Source organism: Bufo bufo, chromosome 3 (assembly GCF_905171765.1).
Source record: "Bufo bufo chromosome 3, aBufBuf1.1, whole genome shotgun sequence".
NCBI classification, from domain to species: domain Eukaryota; kingdom Metazoa; phylum Chordata; class Amphibia; order Anura; family Bufonidae; genus Bufo; species Bufo bufo.
The window spans coordinates 610,023,717-610,045,200 of record NC_053391.1 but is presented as its reverse complement, the minus strand read 5'-3'; the positions used below and the strand labels follow the sequence as shown (position 1 = coordinate 610,045,200).

At 46.9% G+C, this 21,484-nt stretch overlaps 1 protein-coding gene across 4 annotated transcripts; it reads right to left on the bottom strand.

Annotated features, from left to right (window-relative positions):
- Nucleotides 1–1,843: 1,843 nt before the first annotated feature.
- LOC120996227 (cytochrome c oxidase assembly protein COX14 homolog) lies at nucleotides 1,844–3,995 on the bottom strand. 4 transcript variants are annotated; one of them, XM_040426008.1, is made up of 2 exons: nucleotides 3,947–3,995; nucleotides 1,844–2,764 (listed from the first exon to the last, which is right to left on the bottom strand). In XM_040426008.1, the coding sequence occupies exon 2, from the start codon at nucleotides 2,755–2,757 to the stop codon at nucleotides 2,581–2,583; it is 177 nt and encodes a 58-aa protein (XP_040281942.1). In that variant the 5' UTR covers nucleotides 2,758–2,764; nucleotides 3,947–3,995; the 3' UTR covers nucleotides 1,844–2,580. The 4 variants fall into 4 exon arrangements, with proteins under 4 accessions (XP_040281942.1, XP_040281940.1, XP_040281941.1 ...); XM_040426006.1 differs by lacking the exon at nucleotides 3,947–3,995 and adding an exon at nucleotides 3,920–3,940; XM_040426007.1 differs by lacking the exon at nucleotides 3,947–3,995 and adding an exon at nucleotides 3,810–3,931.
- Nucleotides 3,996–21,484: the final 17,489 nt, after the last annotated feature.

Below are 21,484 nucleotides of genomic sequence, written 5' to 3'. Positions count from 1 at the left end.
TCCTAAGGATGGCAGGCAGGACATTCAGGGCCTGCGACAAAACCTCTGTGGTCCACGCCCTGAATGTTTAAACCTAGCAACACCCCTGCCCAGGGTATTTAAATTTTGCCATATAGCTCGTCTACTTAGGCAGGAAGGACCACATGGTTGCGCACACAGCACCTTACAAATTAAATGTCAGTGCACAGGGAGGCTTTAGCAGAGCATAATGGACTGGCCGCACTGTTCAGCAGCTCCCTGAACAGCAGGTAGTGGGCTGAGTACTGTCCAATGCGCTCCTAGATGCCGGGGGTTAAAACAGTCTGTCCTGATAACACATTCCCTTTTACACAGTCCATACATTTTAGAATAGGGGTAGGCAACTGACAACCCAGGGAGCACTTATTCTTCTACCTTCTTTCATCTGTATACTGTATGTACAGCACACCACTGTGCACATACTGTTACAGATAAAGCATCGAGCAGCCGTCCGCTGAGAATTAAAGGGGTTGTCTCACTTCAGCAAGTGGCATTTCTCATGTAGAGTAAGTTGATACAAGGCACTTACTAATGTACTGTGATTGTCCATATTGCCTCCTTTGCTGGCTGGATTCATTTTTCCATCACATTATACACTGCTCGTTTCCATGGTTACAGACCACCCTGCAATCCATCAGTGGTGGTCGTGCTTGCACAATATAGGAAAAAACACTAGCCTATGTGCGCTCCCATGGTCCCGGCCACCAGAGAGGCTGATGCTTTTTCCTATAGTGTGCAAGCAATATGGACAATCACAATACATTAGTAAGTGCCTTGTGTTAACTTTCTCTACATGATAAATGCCACTTATTGAAGTGACACAACCTCTTTAAGCCTCATGCACACAACCGTATGTACTTTGCGGTCCACGAACTGCAGATCCACAAAATATGGACACTATCTGTGCCATCCGCATTTCTGGTGGACTTTCTGACGTCAATGGGTCCAGAATATGACATGTTCTATAATTTGCGAAACGGACATACAGATGTGGACATGGCACATGGACAGTACCTGTATTTTCCAGGTCTGCTGTTTGTGGACCACAAAATACTAACGGACGTGTGCACTAGTTCTGCTGCCGCTGTCACTGAGTGGACCTTACTTCATGCAAAGGACAGGATTACAGATTGCCCAACTGCAGCAATTAATGGCAGCACAATTTTGTGGGTAAAACCAAGATATGTGGGACGTGTAAACCCAGCCTATTACTCTATGGCAGGCATGGCCAACCTGCGGCTCTCCAGCTGTTGTAAAACTACAACTCCCACCATGCCCTGCTGTAGACTGTCCAGGCATGATGGGAGTTGTAGTTTTGCAACAGCTGAAGATCCTCAGGTTGGCTATGCCTGCTCTATGGATTCAGTTTGACAGGAACTTTTTCCATTTAGGCTGGAGCTACGAACCAACCTTGGCCGCAACCAATGATCGCAGGATAGCACTGCAGTCACTGAACTGCATGCGCGCGCAGTAAATATGCGAGAAACTATGCATTTAAAAGGGTTGTGAGAGATTTCAATATTGATATCCTCAGGATAGGTCATCAATATCAGATTAGCGGGATGCAACTCCCGTCTCCCCTGCCGATCAGTTTGAAGTGACCGGCGGAATTCTCTTAGACATGTGACGCCACGTTCATCAGTCCTATTCAAGTGCAACACCAAGCACAGCCGCCATTCAATGGACAGCACTGTGCAAGACGCAGCCTCCTCAAACAGCTGATCGGCATAGATGCCGGGTATCAGATCACCAATATCAAACACTTGGAAAACCCCTTTAATGAATTAGGTGTATATATATATATATATATATATTTTTTAAATTATTTGAAGAGAGTTGGAATCAGTATATTTCTACCAACTCCATGCAAGAGTGAGTTCATCTTCCCAGCCCTGCTTCTCCTCATACTACCATATCTGCTCTGTATAACCTTGAAATCTACAGCACCACAAGAGTAACAATCACGTAAACGGCATGCTCAATCATAGGTCTTTAGCCTATCTCCAGATTGTACTATGCACATACCGTCCTGGAGTAGGAACTGAAAGGGAAAAAAAAAGAAACGCCAAATACAACGGTCACCAACGGATCCCCCTGACTATAATCATGTCTCCACCACTCTGCATGAAGCAGTAATGTGTCCTTTTCTGCCGAGGCTCCTAATGGATGTGTATCCAGCCCTACAGAGGGCCAAAGTGTAGGGGCCACATGTACTTCTGCATGGGACTATCTTGCACTAGACTTTAGCTGTGCAAATTTCTAAATCGTTTATCAAGGCATTTTCATAAAGGCCAGAATTATTCTCATAAAATAAAAAAAGAAGAATGTGCAATAAAAAGTACAATCCTATTGAATTCATGAAGAATCTCCTGTTTAGCTGAAATTGGAGTCTGAATAGAACAGATATGACATTTAATTGAAGAGAAATAAAAAATTAATGTAAGAAAAATAAATTTAAATAACAGCCCAGTAATGTGAACGCAGCTCCACAGGTTGTTGGCAGGTGATGTGGATGGAGAATAACCTCAAGGAAGGCAGTGTCTCCTGTGGACAGTCCTGAGGTCAGTCCTTAAGGATGGCTTCTGTCTGGTTCTCCGCTGCCGCTTGCAGCTGCTCTTGTCTCTTGAAGTAGCGATACGCCCGAATACTGCACAGGTACCCGCCATACAGGGTCAGCAGCATCATGGTTCCAGAAAACATCTTATATCCAAGATCTGCCATGCGCTTGGAGGACGCCATTGTTATCCTGAAAGAGAAAATAAAAAAGATATCTTCAGCTCTGCCATGAGACATGCAGCTGCTGTGAAACTACAACTCTCAGCATGCAAACATGCCGAACTGTTCTTCTAACTCCCATAGAAATGACTGGAGCATTCTGGGAGTTGTAGTTTCTGAACAGTTGGAGTGGCGGAAGTTGCTGAACCCTGCACAACACTATGCCATAGGGACAGATCTGCACAGAGACCTGGGGTATATTCACACACGGCTGCAAATCTGCCTCAAGGCATAATAGCATCGTCAAGAGAGTGAGTGCCAGTCCTTCACTATATACTAATGCCGACCCATCTTCTTAAAAAAAAAAAAAGATTATTTCAGCAGCAAAGACGTGGAGATCTACAAGCCGCAGTCACACGAATGTCTGCTACGTGTGAATTCTCCTGAGGTATGTTCACACATGGAGTAAATGCTGCAAATTCTTGATTGGAGGAATATTTTTTGCAGAAAATTGTTATATTTACAGGGCAGGCCCTGCGGGTGAGAGGTCACTGCGGGTCGCACCACACCTACTAGAATGGCTTCCACTAGGTTATGTTATGACACACAAGGGTTAAAAGTCAGTCATCACATCACAGGCTTTAGTGCTTCCAAATGAAGCACCGGACACAGGAGCCGCACAACCATGGCACACTGCAGGGGGCGCCAACAGGCCAATCACTATAGGTTGCCAGACACTACAGGTTCCAGCAAGGCAGACTAACAACCCAGGGCTCACAATGTGAAAGAGGAGAACCCACCCTCACATCAAGAGGCCCCATAAAGGGGGGGGGGGGGAGGGGCGAGTACACATCAAACAATTGCCTGAACCAAAGTTTTGCTGACACCAGTCTGCCACCTGCAGAGATAAGAGGGGAGAAAAGCTATCCTGCCCATAACCAATCACAGTACAGCTTTCATTTCATACTCTGCTATTGTAAAGTGAAAGATGTGCTGTGATTAGTTGCTATGAGCAACAAGGATTCCGCCCCCCGTATTCCTGAAGCTGTACCAATTTGCAGAGGCCATGCACTTACTGTAAAGCCCTGTTATTATCACCCCCTACGCTCAGTGCGCATGCTCTACAGGCTGCTTGCAAAGGCGAGTATCAGCCGCTGCCTCATACACTCTGCTAGTCCGCCCTCACATTGCTCCATAGACCACTCGACTTTACCTGTGACTTTCAGCCTCCGTCTAACGTCATTTCCTACAGGAAGCACGTGACTTCCCCGGATAACCATAGAGAGGAGCCTTTCTATCAGCAATTATCTATGGTAAAAACAAAAACGAGCGGCGTCTTGTAAGGATCACGTGACTGGAATTTACCAATCAGCATGAGGTAATGTGGCCGGAGACTGGCGCATAACGTAGTCGGCGTAGAGTCTGTGGTACCGGATGATATTGGGGAGGGGTGGGTTGTCCAGGGTTAGAAAAGCATGGCTCCTTTCAAAAGCAGCTCCTCACCTCTCCGCACGTTGTGTGAGGTCTTGCGGCTCGGCCCTATTGAGTTCAGAGGAGCTGGGCTGCAATATCAAACACAGTCCATGGACAGGGGGTGGCGCTGTTTTTTTTTGTAAGATCCTGTTTCTAATCCTGGACAACCCCTATATAACCATAATATATATTGTTTGCCGATTGTTTTTGGAGCCAACCCTTCAGAAATGTCTGGGCAGTTTGTGAAATTAGGCGACTTTTTTTCCTGTGTCCATAAAAAAAAAAAAAAATTGATGTGTCCATCATTTTTTTGAGGCTGTTGGTACCTGACTGGATTATTTTGGTGGTAATATTCCTAATTTTACAGTTCCCAGTAAATGCTGGTGACGAGTTCTTATCAGTATATTGAGCTGTAGACGTGTATTACTTATCATCTTTATCATTCAGTGCAGTTTCCCAGTTTGTCCGTAAAAAAATGTTGCCTATCCGTGATTTTATGATAAGTTGTCCAGAAAAAAATTCTGGTTGGCAACCGTGGGGTTGAGAGACCAAAAATATCTGATCACTGTGTGTCCATGAACCAGGCCCTTTGAGGGGGGTACCTCTGTGTCCTATGCAAAATTTAAAGGGGTACAGGGTTAATATCAATTTCTAACGCATTCCTCCACCAGGAGTCTGCAAAAATGCTTGTACACGCCCTCATCATCTCCCGCCTAGACTACTGCAGCATCCTCCTCTGTGGCCTTCCATCTAGCACTCTCGCACCCCTCAGATCTATCCTCACCTCTGCTGCCCGACTAATCCACCTCTCACCTCGTTTCTCCTCTGTCTCCCCCTCTGCCAATCCCTTCACTGGCTCCTCATTGCCCAGCGAATTCAGTTTAAAGGGAGTCTGTCACCTACATAACATGTTTTAAACTGATGACATAGCTCTGTGGGAGGCAGATCCATAACACTGATGGTACCCATGTTTAGTTTTTCAGAGCCTCCAAAGTACCTAAAATAAAGTTTTAAAAATATGCAAATTACCTATAGCAAGTGCCCAGGGGCGGAGAGTGTGCTGCAAGTGCCCAGTGCTCCCCGTCTTACTTGCTCGTGACTCCTCCCCTCTGTATCGTCCGGCCAGCCTTGTATCCTTGCGGCGTCATTCTTATCTCCATTCATAATCTAGTGCCTGTTCGCTTCACCGCCGGGTCCGGGCATGCGCAGTACATTGCCCACTGTGGGCAGAGGCATACTGATATGCCGTGCGCATGCGCCAGTTACGTACACCGGCGGTAAAGCACACAGGCTCTGGATTATGAATGGAGACGAAAATGACCCAGCAAGGATACAGGGCTGGCCGAACGATACAGTGGGGAGCACTGGGCACTTGCAGCACACTCTCCGTCCCTGGGCACTTGCGATAGGTAATTTGCATGTTTTTAAAACTTTATTTTAGGTACTTTGGAGGCTCTGAAAAACTAAACATGGGTACCATCAGTGTTATGGATCTGCCTCCCACAGAGCTATATCATCAGTTTAAAACATGTTATGTAGGTGACAGACTCCCTTTAAAATACTTATAACTACATATAAGGCCGTCCACAACCTGTCCCCTCCCTACATCTCTGAGCTACTTTCCCGATACATCCCCACACGCAATCTCCGATCCTCACAAGTCCTCCTTCTCACCTCTTCCCACAATCGCCTCCAAGATTTCTCCCGTGCGTCCCCCATACTCTGGAACTCGCTACCCCAACATATCAGACTCTCACCTACAGTGGAATCCTTCGAAAGAAACCTGAAAACCCACCTCTTCAGACAAGCCTACAACCAGTGACCCTGCTGACTCTATACCGCCACAACCAGCTTCACCCGCACCTACTGTGTCCTTCTTTCATACCTTGTAGATGCCCTCTCTACTTCTGTAACTCGTCTTGTTCATGCTTAGTGCAATTGTGTGTATTATGTATGTATGCCCCTTTTCATATGTACAGCTCCATGGAATGACTGGTGCATTAATAAATAATAATAATCATCCATTATCCACAGAATAGGGGATAACTGTTAGATAAGTGGGCGTCTGACTCTCCCAATCACGAGATCGAGGGCCCAATACCCCTGAAATGAATGGAGCAGCTGGGCAAGCCTGTGTCCTGATGCTCATTTCTCTATGGGACAGACAGGAATAGCTGAGCTCTGTGCTATAGAGATTGGGTGGGTCCTCCTTAAGCCCATCCTAATATCTGTCATATACAGTGCTGCCCATAATTATTCATACCCCTGGCAAATTTTGACTTTGACTTTTATTCAACCAGCAAGTAATTTTTTTGACGGGAAATGACATAGGTGTCTCCCAAAAGATAATAAGACGATGTACAAGAGGCAATATTGTGGGGGGAAAAAACATTTATCAGCTTTTATTTACATTTGAACAAAAAGTGTCTAGTCCAAAATTATTCATACCCTTCACAAACTGTCACAGTCTGTGGGAAAATTAAAAGTTCTATACCATTCCAAATAGTCCAAGCTGTTCTAAAGCATCCTAATTACCCTGATTAATTGGGAACAGCTGTTTTAATCAACTCAACAGGTGAAAAACAGCAGCTCTCTGCAGTTGGTTTGTGGACAGTCATTGCTAAGACAAAGGAGCTCAGTGAGGACCTGCGGCTGCGCATTGTGGCTGCTCACAAGTCAGGAAAGGGCTACAAGGCCATTTCTAAATGTTTTCAAGTTCCAGTGGCTACAGTGCAAAGTATTATAAAAAAAAATACAAGATGTTCCGCACTGTGGAAAATCTCAGAGGACGTGGTCGGAAGCCAAAAGTGACACCTGTGCTGGCCAGAGGTGAAAAAGAATCCAAGGATCACCACCAAGGCCATCCTGGTGAATCTGGGCTCTGCTGGTGGCAATGTCTCAAGGCAGACAATCCAATGGACACTGCACACTGCTGGGTTCCACGGATGCAGACCAAGGAGGACGCCACTTCTCCAGATAAGGCACACAAAAGCTCACTTGGCCTTTGCAAAAGCTCATCTGGACAAAGAAGAAGACTTCTGGTCTTCTGTGTTATGGTCAGATGAAACAAAAATAGAATTGTTTGGTCACAATGATGTTTCCTTCATTTGGCGTAAAAAAGGAGAAGCCTTCAACCCAAAGAACACCATCCCTACTGTCAAACATGGTGGTGGGAACCGAATGCTTTGGGGGTGTTTTTCAGCCAATGGACCAGGGAACCTAATCACAGTTAACGACACCATGAAAAAAGAGCAATACATGAGGATTCTCAACGACAACATCAGACAGTCTGCAGAGAAACTTGGCCTTGGGCACCAGTGGACATTTCAGCATGACAATGACCAAAAACACACAGCAAAAGTGGTGAAGAAATGGTTAGCAGACAACAACATTAACGTTTTGGAGTGGCCCAGCCAGAGTCCAGACTTGAATCCGATTGAGAATCTGGAGGGAGCTAAAGATCAGGGTGATGGCAAGAAGACCCCCCAACCTGAAAGATTTGGAGCTCATTGCTAAAGATGAATGGGCAAAAATACCTGTGGAGACATGCAAAAAGCTGGTCTGCAATTATAGGAGGCATTTAATTGCTGTAATAGCCAATAAAGGCTTTTCTATTGATTATTGAGAAGGGTATGAATAATTTTGGACTGGACACTTTTTTTGCTCAAATGTAAATAAAAGCTGAGAACTGTTTTTTTCCCCCACAATAATGCCTCTTGTACATCGTCTTATTATATTTTGGGAGACACCGATGTCATTTCCCGTCAAAAAATTACTTGCTGTTTGAATAAAAGTAACTTTAAGTCAAAATTTGTCAGGGGTATGAATAATTATGGGCAGCACTGTATATACAATGCATGTCAGGTGTTTAAATATATTGCAGACTCAGGAGCTGAGCTGCCTCCATAGTTTAACACAGCAGACATCCACCGGCAGTGTTTGATTGGAGACAATGCTGATCATGGACATTTAGGCTAGGGCTACACAACGACAAACATTTTTTATAGTGCTAGTCTATAGCGTTGCACTGCGACATGTGACTTGCTGCGACTGTGACATAACAAGATGGATTTTTATGTGACTGTCGCAGTCACAGTATGTTGCATGTCGCAGTGCAACACCATAGGCTAGCATTACAAAATATGTCCTGCGACATCAATGTCCCCCGACACAAGTTGCAGTGCAGTTGTACCCTATATGTCTCGTGACACATGTTATCGCGTACCTTGGTCTTAACCTCTCAGATGCCATGGTCAGTTTCCAATGACTGTATTCCCCCCGAATTGTGGGAGTTGTTCAGTTGCCTAGGCAGCTGGGGGCCTTTTGAAGGACTGCCACTGTAATGTTCCCATTAAACCCTGCCTCAAGCAGGGCTTAACCGCTTCCCAGGATCTTCTGTTCGTGTATGGCGAATGTTCTTTAACCAGTTCACGACCACCTATTGACTGTAAACATCCAGACGGTCAGGGCTTCTTTGAGCGGATGTTTTGGAACGTCTTTTCAGAGATCGCATCTGCTCGCTAATTGTGCAGCTGCTGGGCAGGGTGCCCGCTGTCAGTGACAGCAGGGCACCTCATAGAGAAAGCAGGGACAGTTCCTCAGTGCCTTCTAGATCACTGTATACACAGCACTGAACGAGCAGTGTGTATACAGCTGAGGAAGCGATCATGTGACCTCTGTGGCCAGGAGACTGCAGGAGCTGCCGGGTCTTCCTAAACCTCGATTAGATCTGCAGTGAAGCTGTACACCTCTCTGGGGGCTGTATTCCCCCTGTAACTGTCAGCCCCAGTTATAGGAGACATCAGTAGTAAAAAAGAAAAAAAAGTGTTGTGAAGGGGGCGTGGCCTGCACGTTGATGGCGGCGGCTGCTTGAGAGTGTAGCTCCGCTTCCCGCATATCCACAGCGGCTCACAAATTACTCCTGAGGGACCCGAGAACACTCTACATTTCCCTACCTGGCTCCCAGAATGGGCAAGATTAAAAAAAGACAGGCGCCGAAGAAGATGACAGAGTTTTTCCCCAAAACGCCACCGTCAAGCACTGGAGCTGAGGGATCTCCCGCTTCCTCTCCCCGGCTTTCTGCGCCTCCCGCCTCCTCCCCTGCAGCATGTGAAGGTCCGCCGCTTCTCCTCTCTGCTGAAGCTGGGGCTCTCCCGATTACAGAGGAGACCCTGCGCACACTGCTGGACTCCCTAAGATCTTCATTTAAAGCTGACATCTCCAGCATGATCAAAGATTTGAAGCGCGATATACAGGGTGTGGGAGATAGAGTCACCCACGTGGAAAGCAAGATGGCCGAATATGCTGCGTCACACAACTCTCTGATTGATGCGCATGAAGCGCTTGAGGAGGATGTGGCGGCCATAAAAGATAAGATCCAAGATCTGGAAGACCAACAGAGACGCAATAATGTGCGTATCAGAGGAGTTCCGGAGACGGTAGGCCCAGCAGAGCTGGAGTTTTATCTGCAAACTTGACTTAAAGAACCTGTGCCTCAGTTAGCTGAGAGTGACCTATTGATTCACAGGATTCACCGCATCCCTAAGCCAAAAGGATTAGATCCTTCTCTCCCGCGCGATGTCATAGCGCGAATTCACTTTTATCACGCTAAAGAACATTTCCTTCGGAGTCTGCGGAAAAAATCAGACACCAACTGCAACGTTTAAGGATATTAAAGTATTCGCGGATCTATCCGCAGCCACGCTAGCAAAGAGAAAGGAATTTGCGCACCTTACACGAATTCTTCGCAAAAAGAAGATGGGGCTTTCCTGTAAAGCTTTTGATCTCGGTGAAGGGTCAGATGATTGCTTGGAGCACACCACAGGATGCATTAACCCTTCTGCACAAGATGGGACTGCTTTCAGACGGGGACAATGTCGGAGGGGATCATGGAAACAAGCCTGACAGAATTACGCCCGAATGGGAACGAGCGTGATTTCCTGGATTCCCTCTCCTACTTTATTCTTTTGGATGTGCGGGATAGGAGATGCGTAAGAACTCTGTCTCTCCCCCACTAGGTTTAGACTCTATGATTCTGCTCACTGCAGTTCTGTGATGTCTAACTGCCTTCTTCTTTTTACTGGTTCTGTTTCTGTTATCATCAGTTTTATGTTGTTTTTTGATGTCCTATTTTGCTTGCGCTTTACTGTGTGGCCCACATATTATTATCTCTGCCTCATCGTGCCCCTTACGACTACACCTAGCACTATACAAACTTACTTATGGCGGGGTTGAAATTTTACTCCAATAATGTACGTGGCCTGAATTCCCCATTCCGGCGCTCCCAGATGTGGCGGGATCTGCTTCGCAGCAAATGTGATGTGGCTTTAATACAGGAGACGCATTTGGTGGGAGAAGACCAGCATAGATGCACTCATCGTTTATACCCGCATATTTTTTACTCCCCTGCTGCCCAAAGGCGTAAGGCTGGCACCCTCATATGTATAAGGGCCTCTTTTGCTTTCACATTACACCAATGCATAACTGATAGGGAAGGCAGGTATGTCATCTTGATATGTTCCCTCGAAGGTAAAATGTGCACGGTAATTTCGGTCTATGCACCGAATGTTAGACAGATTTCCTTTTTCAACAGATTGCATAAGAAAATCCTTAAGGTGGAGAAAGGAGCTATCATATTGTGCGGGGACATTAATGTCCCAATTGATTTGGGGATGGACTGTCTCACCCATGCTGGTTCCCACCGGATGGGCCTAAGAGAAGCTCTTAAAAACACCTTCTTACACGACGTCTGGCGATACCAGCAGGGGGGAGAGAGGGATTATACACATATCTCTTCCTCGCATCACACACAGTCCCGTATTGATTACTTCCTGGTTTCTAGGGACATATTGCAAGGGGTGCTTAGAACGGACATTCTGCTGGCTACTTGGTCGGACCATGCCCCCGTAACGATGGAACTAAATATGGGTCTTCCTCCCCAATCACCCCCGGTATGGAGGCTAAACCAGTACTTACTTAAAAGCTCTAAGAGAATGGATGAATTCTGCGCTAGTTTAAAGGAATTCTTTCTTCTAAACAGCACTCCTACTTTGTGGTTGGCTCATAAGGCCTTTATGAGAGGAATATTTTTACAGGCGGCCTCACGTTTGAAAAAAGCTAGAGACCAGCAACTTAATGAGGCGTGGAATCAGCACACCGACGGTATAGGGATAATCCCTCTCCAGCACATCTCTTGGAGCTACAGAATGTCCGCTCTAATTTGAGGTCACATCTCTTATATGAACATGAGCAAGTAGTTAGCAGGTTTAGGATGACTCACTATCATATGGGGGATAGGGCAGTGTCACGGCCAGGCCCATGACCGTGACTTCTTACCGCATGCAGTTGCCGGCGGTTTTGTATGGGTCTTCAACCACGGGTGAGGGCCGCTTGTCTGTAGCCTCACTTGTGGTTGCCGCGGGCAACCAGTGTTGTTTTTAGCAGCAGAGCAGCCTGAGCATTGCTAGGTAGCTTGCTGCCCTGGCATGCGGTCACACCTAGCAACCTTTTTGTTAGGTGTGTGTATGTTATGCACGTTGTATGTATTGTGTGCTATTCCCCTTTATGTGTCTTTCCCTTCTGTGGTACTGGAAGGGTTAACTTCCTTCCCAGTGTGTGTGTGATGTCACTGGGTGTATCCAACCTTTGGGTGTGGCCACTTTGGCCTATATAGACCCTCTCTCTAGCAGGGCTCAGTAGGTTGCTTCAGTCTTGCTAGCTGAAGCAGCCTCCTGTGTTTTCCATCCGTCTGTGAGAGCCACCACTGTGGTCATAGGTTTTATGTCTTATTAAGTTTATGTTTAGCTAAGTCTGTGTTATGTTTTCCTGTATGACTCTGTGCTGCCATGTATCTGGGTTCCGGTGTGTGGATGAGTTTGTGCTGACGTCTGTCTGCTATTTGTGGACTTCAGCTTTCCTGCACACGGATCCAGTCAGCAGGGCTGTGGCAGGTGGCTGGAACTAGTGCAGCACCTGCCATATACATTGGCTGGCAATTGTTCCCCTTTTCCCAGCAGCTTGGCCGTTGAGACTCCTGCTCCTCCGTGTCTAGGAGGAGTGGGTTGTCTTACTCAGCTCCCAGTTTAGGGCCATCTTGAGGGCTAGCAGGGACTTCTAGGTTCCGGAGCATGAGCCCTCCTACCATCAAGGTTGGCTCATGTAGCTAGGAGTCAGGGTCAGGTTAGGGATGCCTTTAGGAGGTGACCTGCTCCCTAATCCTGTCTTCTTGGTCAAGCAGCCATAACATCTACAGGCTTCACACGGCTGAGGATTTCCCCCATCCTCAGCCGTGACAGGCAGGCTCTTTATTAGCAAACAGGCTTAAAAAACGGACGGCTAGCTCTAGAAATTACCTATGATGGGTCCTTAATTATGCATCCGCAAGAAATAACTAATGCCATAGCTTCATATTATGCAACCCCTTAACCAACAGATGCATCTATAGCAGCCTCTCTAGAGAACTTTAAACTCCCCACGTTGTCAGAAGCCCAGTTATCCAAACTTAATCCACCAATTACGGAGGCAGAAATACGAGAAGCCCTAAAGACCACCCCTACTGGGAAAGCACCAGGGCCGGACGGCTTTATTGTGGCATACTATAAAGGAGTTCATGCCCCAGCTTCTTCCCAACCTGTGCTCATTATATAACACTTTTTTCAAAACGGGTATTATTCCAACAGAGATGCTTTCGGCCATGGTAGTTACTCTCCCGAAGCCGGGTAAGCCCCCAGATGCTCCTGCCAATTTCCGGCCCATTTCCCTGCTTAATGCGGATCTAAGACTGTACGCAAAAATTCTAGCTTCCAAGATTAATCAGTTTTTACCCGAATTGGTAGATCCAGACCAGGTTGGGTTTGTGCCGGGAAGGCAATGCAGGGACGGCACCAGGCGTATGCTTGACCTGATTCAGATAGCTGGTAAGTCCAGGAGCCCCACGATGTTTATTTCCCTTGATGCTGAAAAAGCATTTGACAGGGTGCATTGGGGGTTCCTGGACCGGGTGCTTCAGGGTTTTGGTTTTCAGGGAAATATTAGAACCGGTGTGATGGGCCTATATACGACCCCCTCAACCACAGTTCTCGCCTCGGGATATATGTCAAAGCCTTTTAAAATAACCAACGGGACCAGACAGGGGTGCCCGTTATCACCGTTGATTTTCGCGCTGGTCATGAAGCCCCATGCCACTAAAATACGAGCGTGTCCAAGTATACAGGGAGTTAAAGCAGGGGGTGCTTCACATGTGATCGGATTATATGCAGATGACGTTATATTAACATTATCGAACCCTGAAAGCTCCTTGATAGCGCTATACCAAATATTGAAGCAATTTTCAGACAGTTCCTATTACAAACTAAATGAAAGTAAAACCAAAGTTTTAGATTTCTATTTACCTGAAACCACAATAAATAGGTTAAAACAAAAATACCCCTTCCAATGGACAGACCGGTCCATTCCATATTTAGGAATAGAGCTGGCACGAAGCTCGGCTGAGACTGTTGACACTAACTTTAACCGCCTAAGGAAGAACCTACAGTGCGATTATTCCCGTATGGCACAGGTCCAGTTGACCTTGGTGGCGAGAATCAATGCTCTAAAAATGCTATCCTTACCAAAAGTACTTTACTAATAGAATATGCCTGTTCTTGTCCGCAATTGCGGACAAGAATAGGACATGTTAAATTTTTTTACGGAAGTGCGGATCCGCAAGGTGTGAATGGAGCCTCAGGGCTAGAGGGCTGCAAAAAGAAGCAAAATGGGGGTAAGAGCAGGACAATTGCCCTGCAAACAAATGTGGATAGGGAAATAACTTAAAAGAACATAGAATAGAAAAAAATAATAATCTTGAACCAGGAGGCGGAGGTCCAAGTGGAGTAGGAGGTTGAGGGGGCTGTAGATGTGGCAGTGTAGGTGGAAGAGGAGGAGGTAGTGTAAATGTATTTATTTATTTTTATTTGATTTGAGGAGGTCCAAAAACATTAGGAAATGGCAAACAGAACAAACAAACTGCGCTTGAGTATAAAAGTGGCTGGGTGCGGCCAATATAACAAATAATCTTGAATAGGGCTGAAACGATTACTCGATTGAATCGAGTAATTGTACACAAAAAAATCCTAGATGCAAATTTTTTGCATCAAGGATTCGTTCGTGTCATGTGACCACGGAGCGGGAGTGAAGCGCTTGCTATTACTTACCGCTCCATGGTCACCCACCGGCCCATACCGCGCTGCACTGGATCCTGACACATCGTCAGGTCATAGTGCACGTAAGCGCGCACTATGACCCGACGCTGTGTGACATCAGGACCCAGTGCAGCGCGCGTAGAAGAAGAGGAAGGGGCTGATCTGATGGCACTGGGGGACATTGAGGGGCTGATCTGGGTGACATGGAGGGGCTGAACTGATGGCACTGGGGGACATTGAGGGGCTGATCTGGGGGACATGGAGGGGCTGAACTGATGGCACTGGGGGACATGGAGGGGCTGATCTGATGGCACTGGGGGACATGGAGGGGCTGATCTGATGGCACTGGGGGAGTGGGGGACATGGAGGGGCTGATCTGGGGGAGTGGGGGACATGGAGGGGCTGATCTGGCGGAGTGGGGGACACGGAGGGGCTGATCTGATGGCAGTGGGGGACATGGAGGAGCTGATCTGATGGCACTGGGCGACATGGAGGGGCTGATCTGATGGCACTGGGGGAGTGGGGGACATGGCAATGGAGGGGCTGATGGCACTGGGGGAGTGGAGCTGAAGGCACTGGGGTGGGGGAAAGCTGATGGCACTGGGGTGGGGGGGAGCTAATGGCACTGGGGGATAGTGGAGCTGATGACACTGGGGGAACTGATGCACTTGGGCTCATCACACAGGGGGGAATGAAGGGTGTTGGGGACTGATGGCAGGGGGTCTGATGAGTTTTTATAAAGGAAAGCAGTCTATTAATTCATTTTTTCTTATTAGATTACTCGATTAATCGTAGAATACTCGATTACTGAAAAAATTGTTTACTGCAGCCCTAATCTTAAACCAGGAGGTGGAGGTCTGAGAGGAGGAGGAGGTGGACATGGTGGTGTGAGTGGAAGAGGCGGAGGAGGTAACTAATACTGTTTTTGTGTTTTGGTTTTATTATTTGGGAAGGCCCCAAAACATTGTAAAATGGCAAACAGAGTGCACAAGCAATGGCTGGGTTGCGGCCGGTATACTTCTATACTCTGCCTAAGGTAAGGACAAGTCCTGTGGGATCCATGCCTGGTTCATTTTAATGATCGTGACCTTGTCCTGTGGAAAGGCAGATGCACTTGCCTGTGATCACTTCCCCTGCCATGCTAAACACACGTTCGGACAATACACTGGCCGCAGGGCAGGCCAGCACCTCCAAGGTATAAAGGGAAAGCTCAGGCCATGTGTCCAATTTGGAGACCCAGAAGTTAAATGGGGCAGACCCATCAGTCAGTACGTGCAGACGTGTGCACACGCACTCTTCCACCATGTTGCTGAAGTGCTGCCTCCTGCTAAGACAGTCTGTATCAGATGGTGGTGCTGGATGTTGTGGCGTGCTGACAAAGGTTTTCCACATTTCGGCCATGGTAACCCTCCCTTCTGAGGTGCTGACGGTGCCCCAGTTGCATTGGCGACTTCCTCCTCCGCCTCGTGCTTCCACTGTCAGGTGGGAATGCTGTCAGTGGTGAGTCTAACAGCGTGCGATTGTATTCACACATCTTCTGATCATGCTCCAGTGACAGAAATAAGGACGGCACGTTGTCCTTGTAGCAGGGATCCAGCTATCAGCACTGATAACAATCAGGGAAATTCAGCAGTCGTTGTGCAGGCACTGCAGCATGTAGTCGCTCATATATGCCAGGCTGCCCAGAGGCAACGACAAGCTGTCCTCGGTGGGAGTTGTATGGTCTGTGTCCTCTGTATTCCCCCGGGCCACGCTCCAGTGATGCCCATGTGCTGCTTTGGGTGCCACCCTGCTGTGAACACGGTTCCTCATCCGCCAAAACTGTTCCCTGGCTGGACAGTTGTGTACCTGGCTGCTATTGGTGCAGGAACCTACCCTCCGAGCCATGTGTGGACGACTTGTCTGATAACCGTGTGAATGATCCCTGTTCCTCCTGCTCTGCATGAAGGCCCTCTCGGTGGTGAAGTGGTGCCCGTTGTCGCACACCACCAGGCCGGGCTTGAGGCTCAGAGGCACAAACCACTCATTGATGCCCGTCTACAGCTCCTGCGCGGTTGGGGTTTTTCCCCTAGATAATTTTCAGAACAGCCATCTGTCGTTTCCCCCAGGATGTGCTGAAGTTGGTGGTGCAGGTGTTATGCTGACTGGATGAGAAGGTGGTAGCGAAGGATGAGGAAGCGGTAGAGGAGCAAGCTGACTAGGAGAAGGAGGCACCGAGAAATGTCCAGCAATCCTCGGAGGTGGTAGGACATGCGCCAAACTGCTTTCCGCCTCAGGCCTAGCCGCCACTACATTTACCCAGTGGGCAGTTCGGAAAATATAATGTCCCTGCCCATGCTTACTGATCCATCTATCGGTGGTTATGTGGACCTTGCCACTGATGGCATTGCGCAGTACACACCTGATTTTGTACGCCACTTGTTTGTGCAGGGCAGGGATGGCCCATCTGGAAAAGTAGTGGCAGCTGGGAACCATGTACTGTGGGACAGCCACCATCATAAGGTTTTTAAAACTGTCCATCTCCACCAGACAGAATGGCAGCATTTCAAAGGCCAGGAATTTTGAAATGCTAGCATTCAGGGCCAGGGCTTGCGGGTGGGTAGGGGGTTACTTCCTCATTCTCTCCAGTGTTTGGGGGATGGACAGCTGAATGCTTCCATGGGACAGTGTGGTGATGCTGGTGGTGGTGGTGCTGTTACATCCTCTCTTTGCGGGGTGTCAGGTGGCCCTGTTGCTCCAGAGGGGGATGAAGAGGCAGAGACTGCAGCAGAAGAGGGAGCAGGAGGAGCCTGAGATCTTTCTTGGTTTTTGAAGTGTGTACGCCACTGCAGCTCATGCTTTGCGGTTAGATGGCGGATCATGCAGGTTGTGCTCAGGTTTAGAACATTTATGCCTCGCTTCAGGCTCTGACTGCACAGCGTGCAAACCACTCGTGTCCTGACGTCACCACACTGCATGAAGAACTACCACTCCAGGAACTCCTTTGAGCTGGCTTTGGTGTGCTCAGTCCCTCGGTGCAGTGGGCAGTACCAGGTTAGGGGCCAGCCACTGTGGTTTTGCACCCTGCTCCCTCTTTTGCTGTGCGGCTGGCGCTGTGTGACCACTGCCTCTTCCTCCGAACTGCACAAGTCTCTCTGATGACCTTGATTCCATGTGGGGTCTAGGACCTCATCTTCCTCCACATCATCTTCCACCCACTCCTCACCCCTGCCCTCCTTGCCGGTCGCACACTGTAGAAAGCCACAAAGACAATGCAGAAATTGGAGGCACTGTCAGCCATCCAATCAAATTTTTCTGGCCTCACCATTCTTAGGCCTCATGTACACGACCATTCTGTTTTTTGCGGTCCGCGGATCCGCAAAAAACGGAAGCCGCCCGTGTGCCTTCCGCAATTTGTGGAACGGAACAGGCGGCCCATTGTAGAAATGCCTATTCTTGTCCGCAAAACGGACAAGAATAGGACATGCTATATTTTTTTTTGCAGGACCACAGAACGGTGCAACGCATGCGGACAGCACATGGAGTGCTGTCCGCATCTTTTGCGGCCCCATTGAAGTGAGTGGGTCTGCATCCGAGCCGCAAAAACTGCAGCTCGGATGCGGACCCGAACAACGGTCGTGTGCATGTCCTGTCTCCTGTGCGCACCAGAGAAAGGTATTTCATTTGGGCATGTAGCTCGCACAGATCGACAACGTCCTCTCCCTGCAGAGGAGCTTCAGCACCCCTAACACCAGCAGAACATGCCACGTCTTTTTTTTGATGCCCCAGGTTAAGGTCAAAATAAACAGAATATCATTTGACTCACAATACAACTGGAGTTTTTCTATTTTATGATTGAACGGGGTGGGAACCCGACTCCAATTGATTACTTCCAGAGTGCCAGGAGGATACATCTCTTCTAGGTTAAGGTCAAGGACATATATTCCACCAGGGGGTTATTGGATCTCAAAGACTTAGGGCACCTCATTCCCGACTCACCCGGACGTTGGTTTCACTACCTCCAATTACGCAATTTCACTAGGTCTCTGGCACCCGGCCCGCAACTCCAATCCTCCCTATCTGAATTTGAGAAAATATGTCTAGCTACCTCTGCGCCTGGGCATCCTATATCTCTCATATATGCCATACTGAATTCGGGAGAGATCGGGGATGACACGGAGGAGTTCCCTGCTCCGGTTAAGAAAATGATACAATCCTATGAGACTGATTTGGGATGTTCCCTCACGCCTGACCAGTGGAGGAGATCTATATTATTCACTCATAAGTCCTCGATATCCTGTAAGATACAGGAACTCGATTATAAGATCTGGTCTGGATGGTATAGGACCCCGGGTAAGCTCCACCAGTTTTACCCTTCCGTACCAGACACGTGTTGGAGGTGCCTGAGATCTAGAGGCACCATGCTACACATTTGGTGGGAGTGTCCAGGAGTTGCTCCCCTATGGCGAGATATATTCACACTCCATGATCATCTCTATAGGACCCATACCTCTCCATCCCCCCAGTTAGCTCTCCTTTCAGCTTACCCAGGTAGAATCAAATTGGTTAAAAAATGCATTCTTAGATTCTTTATTATAGCAATGCGCCAAATCATACTTCGGGCATGGCGCTCAACAGACAGCCCTCTTAGAATTACATGGGTGAAGGCTCTAGATTGTCTAGCACGACTCGAGGAGTTGGGTGCTGAAGATCAGGGCACTGGTGTTGCGCACTCTAGACAGTGGGAAGCCTGGTACCAGATCCGGGCATCGGCTGGTTTTTCGGGTTGGTTGACGTCTGGTACATTGACTTAATGTATTATATTAGCTCTATTGTTTTTTAAAATCTTATAAGGATTACTAGTATACTCCCTTCCTCTCCTTTCCCTTCCCTTTCCTCCTTCCTGTCCTCCTGTCTTGTCTCCCCTCTTACCACCGTCCATCTTTAGATTGATGATTTAAAGATTCATGTCGACATGATAAACTGTATTTGAAAATGCTATTAACCTGTGATTTGATATATCTTTTGTTCACCATGGTCTTCAATAAACACAAATTGAACCATAAAAAAAAAATGTACCAAAAAACTGCAGAGGAAGATGTTTTATGATATTTTATTGGGGGAACCAGTAGTCCTAAGCAGTTGAGCAGTTAATGAGTAATAAAACAATGGATATACTCTATATAATAAGCCACTTCACGAAAAACATTCCAATGTTTATAATACTTGCATCCACAAGAGGGCAGTAACGCTCTGCGCTACTGATTTTGCATTGGTCTGTATTTTGGCAATTATACAGTTTGTGTACTTTTTTAATATGTACTTGTACAATATCTATCTATCTATACTGTATATTATATATGATTTCATTATCATTTTATCAGTAGCTCTAATGCCTGGTATTGCCCATATGGCAGGAACAACGTCTACCGATCTGTGAAGCGGCTTTTTGCATGTGCAGCTCACATGTTCCAAATTTTGATAGGATTTAGATCTGTCATTTGTTTAGCTGTAAAGTATACTTTTGGGATTTTCCCACAAATAGCTTTTACCAACCTATGTATCACTACACTGACAGGATATGCAAGAAATGTTAGAGTGTTGGGGGTCCCAAATCCCACATCCTATGGAGGGAGAGTAGATTGTAGTGTCTGGACCCATGATCGATCACTTCTGCATTCTGCTCCTCTCTGTGCTAATGAGGAGGGATCTAGGACTCTTAACCGTCATACTAATGATTGTGGGGCTCCAAGTGGTCTGATACTTCCCCTATTCTATAGAAACTGTGTTAATGTATATATTCATTAATATCAAATGAAACAAAATGTTTCTATAATTGTGTTTAAAGGGGAACTAAATCCAGAATCCAAACACACAAAAAAGAGCAACTAACAAAACGTAATATAATCTGTGTCCTGTGTCCTGGTTATTTGCTCTTGTTTTGTCAGATATCATCATTGCAAACCATGAAAAATACAATAGAAAAGCAATGCATTGTTCTCTTAGGCTGCAGTCTTGTCTACTACTCCTTCTTCTCCTCCTTCCCATGCTAGTGCATGTGAGCCGGGAAGTGTAGGAGGAGGAGACTGGGTTTAATGTGGATACCTTTTGAGTGAGAGTTGCCATTTTGTTTGAAGGAATCTCTTTAGGCTAGTCTCACATCTGCGGCATTGATTCTGACAGGATGTCCTGAAATTCTGAGGATCCAGAATGCCCTCAAGCCCCATTAAGTATAATGGGGTCTGCAGAGAATCGGCCAGACAGAAACTGCTGCACACTGCCATTTCTGTCCGGCTGATCCCTGCCATTCTCTGCCGGATCAGGTAACGGATCGCCATGCTGCAGATATGTAACTAGCCTTAGTACAATATAGATTAGGTTATAACCATGTGGAACTGTAATAGACTACAGAATATTAAATCTATTAAGATAAACCCCACTCCTAGCATGTGCAGACTATTATTATGAGGCATCAGTGGATATTATATGGAGAGTAGCATAAGAGGAGAGAACTGCAACTTCTAGCATGTCCAGACTGTTATTATGTGGCATCAGTGGACATTACATAGAAAGGGGTATAAGAGAACAGAACTACAACTCACAGCATGTCCAGACTGTTATCATAAGGCATCAGTGGACATTTTAGGGAGAGGACAGAATTACAACCCCAGCATGGTCACTAGTGTTGGGCGTGAATATTCGAATCACGAATTTTAATTGCGAATATCGCCACTTCGAGAATTTGCGAAGATTTAGAACATAGTGGTATATATTAGTATTTGCGAATATTCTAGATTTTCTTTCATCTGAACCCATGATCCCTCCCTGCTTCTTGCTTGTGGGCCAATGAGAAGGCTGCAGTGTCTTTGTCTGAGCTTAGCAACATCCCTAGCAACCAATAGGAAAGTTGCCTACCCCTTACTATATAAGAACCTCCCCAGCAGCCATTTTCTGCAGTTTTTTGCAGTTCTGAGAGAGAGAGCAGTGTCATTGCTGTGCTCTGTGCTTTGCTGAGTCATCTGGATCCTTATTCAATTACATTAGATAGTTAGCTCATAGATACACTGAACAAAAATATGAACGCAACACTTTCGGTTTTGCTCCCATTTTGCATGAGCTCA

Coding starts and splice junctions, on each gene's coding strand:
- LOC120996227 (XM_040426005.1), bottom strand. CDS start 3,929: ATGGAGCAATGTGAGGGCGGACTAGCAGAGTGTATGAGGCAGCGGCTG. Junction 2,765..3,858: donor CTCGCCTTTGCAAGCAGCCT/GTAGAGCATGCG, acceptor TTTCTCTTTCAG/GATAACAATGGCGTCCTCCA.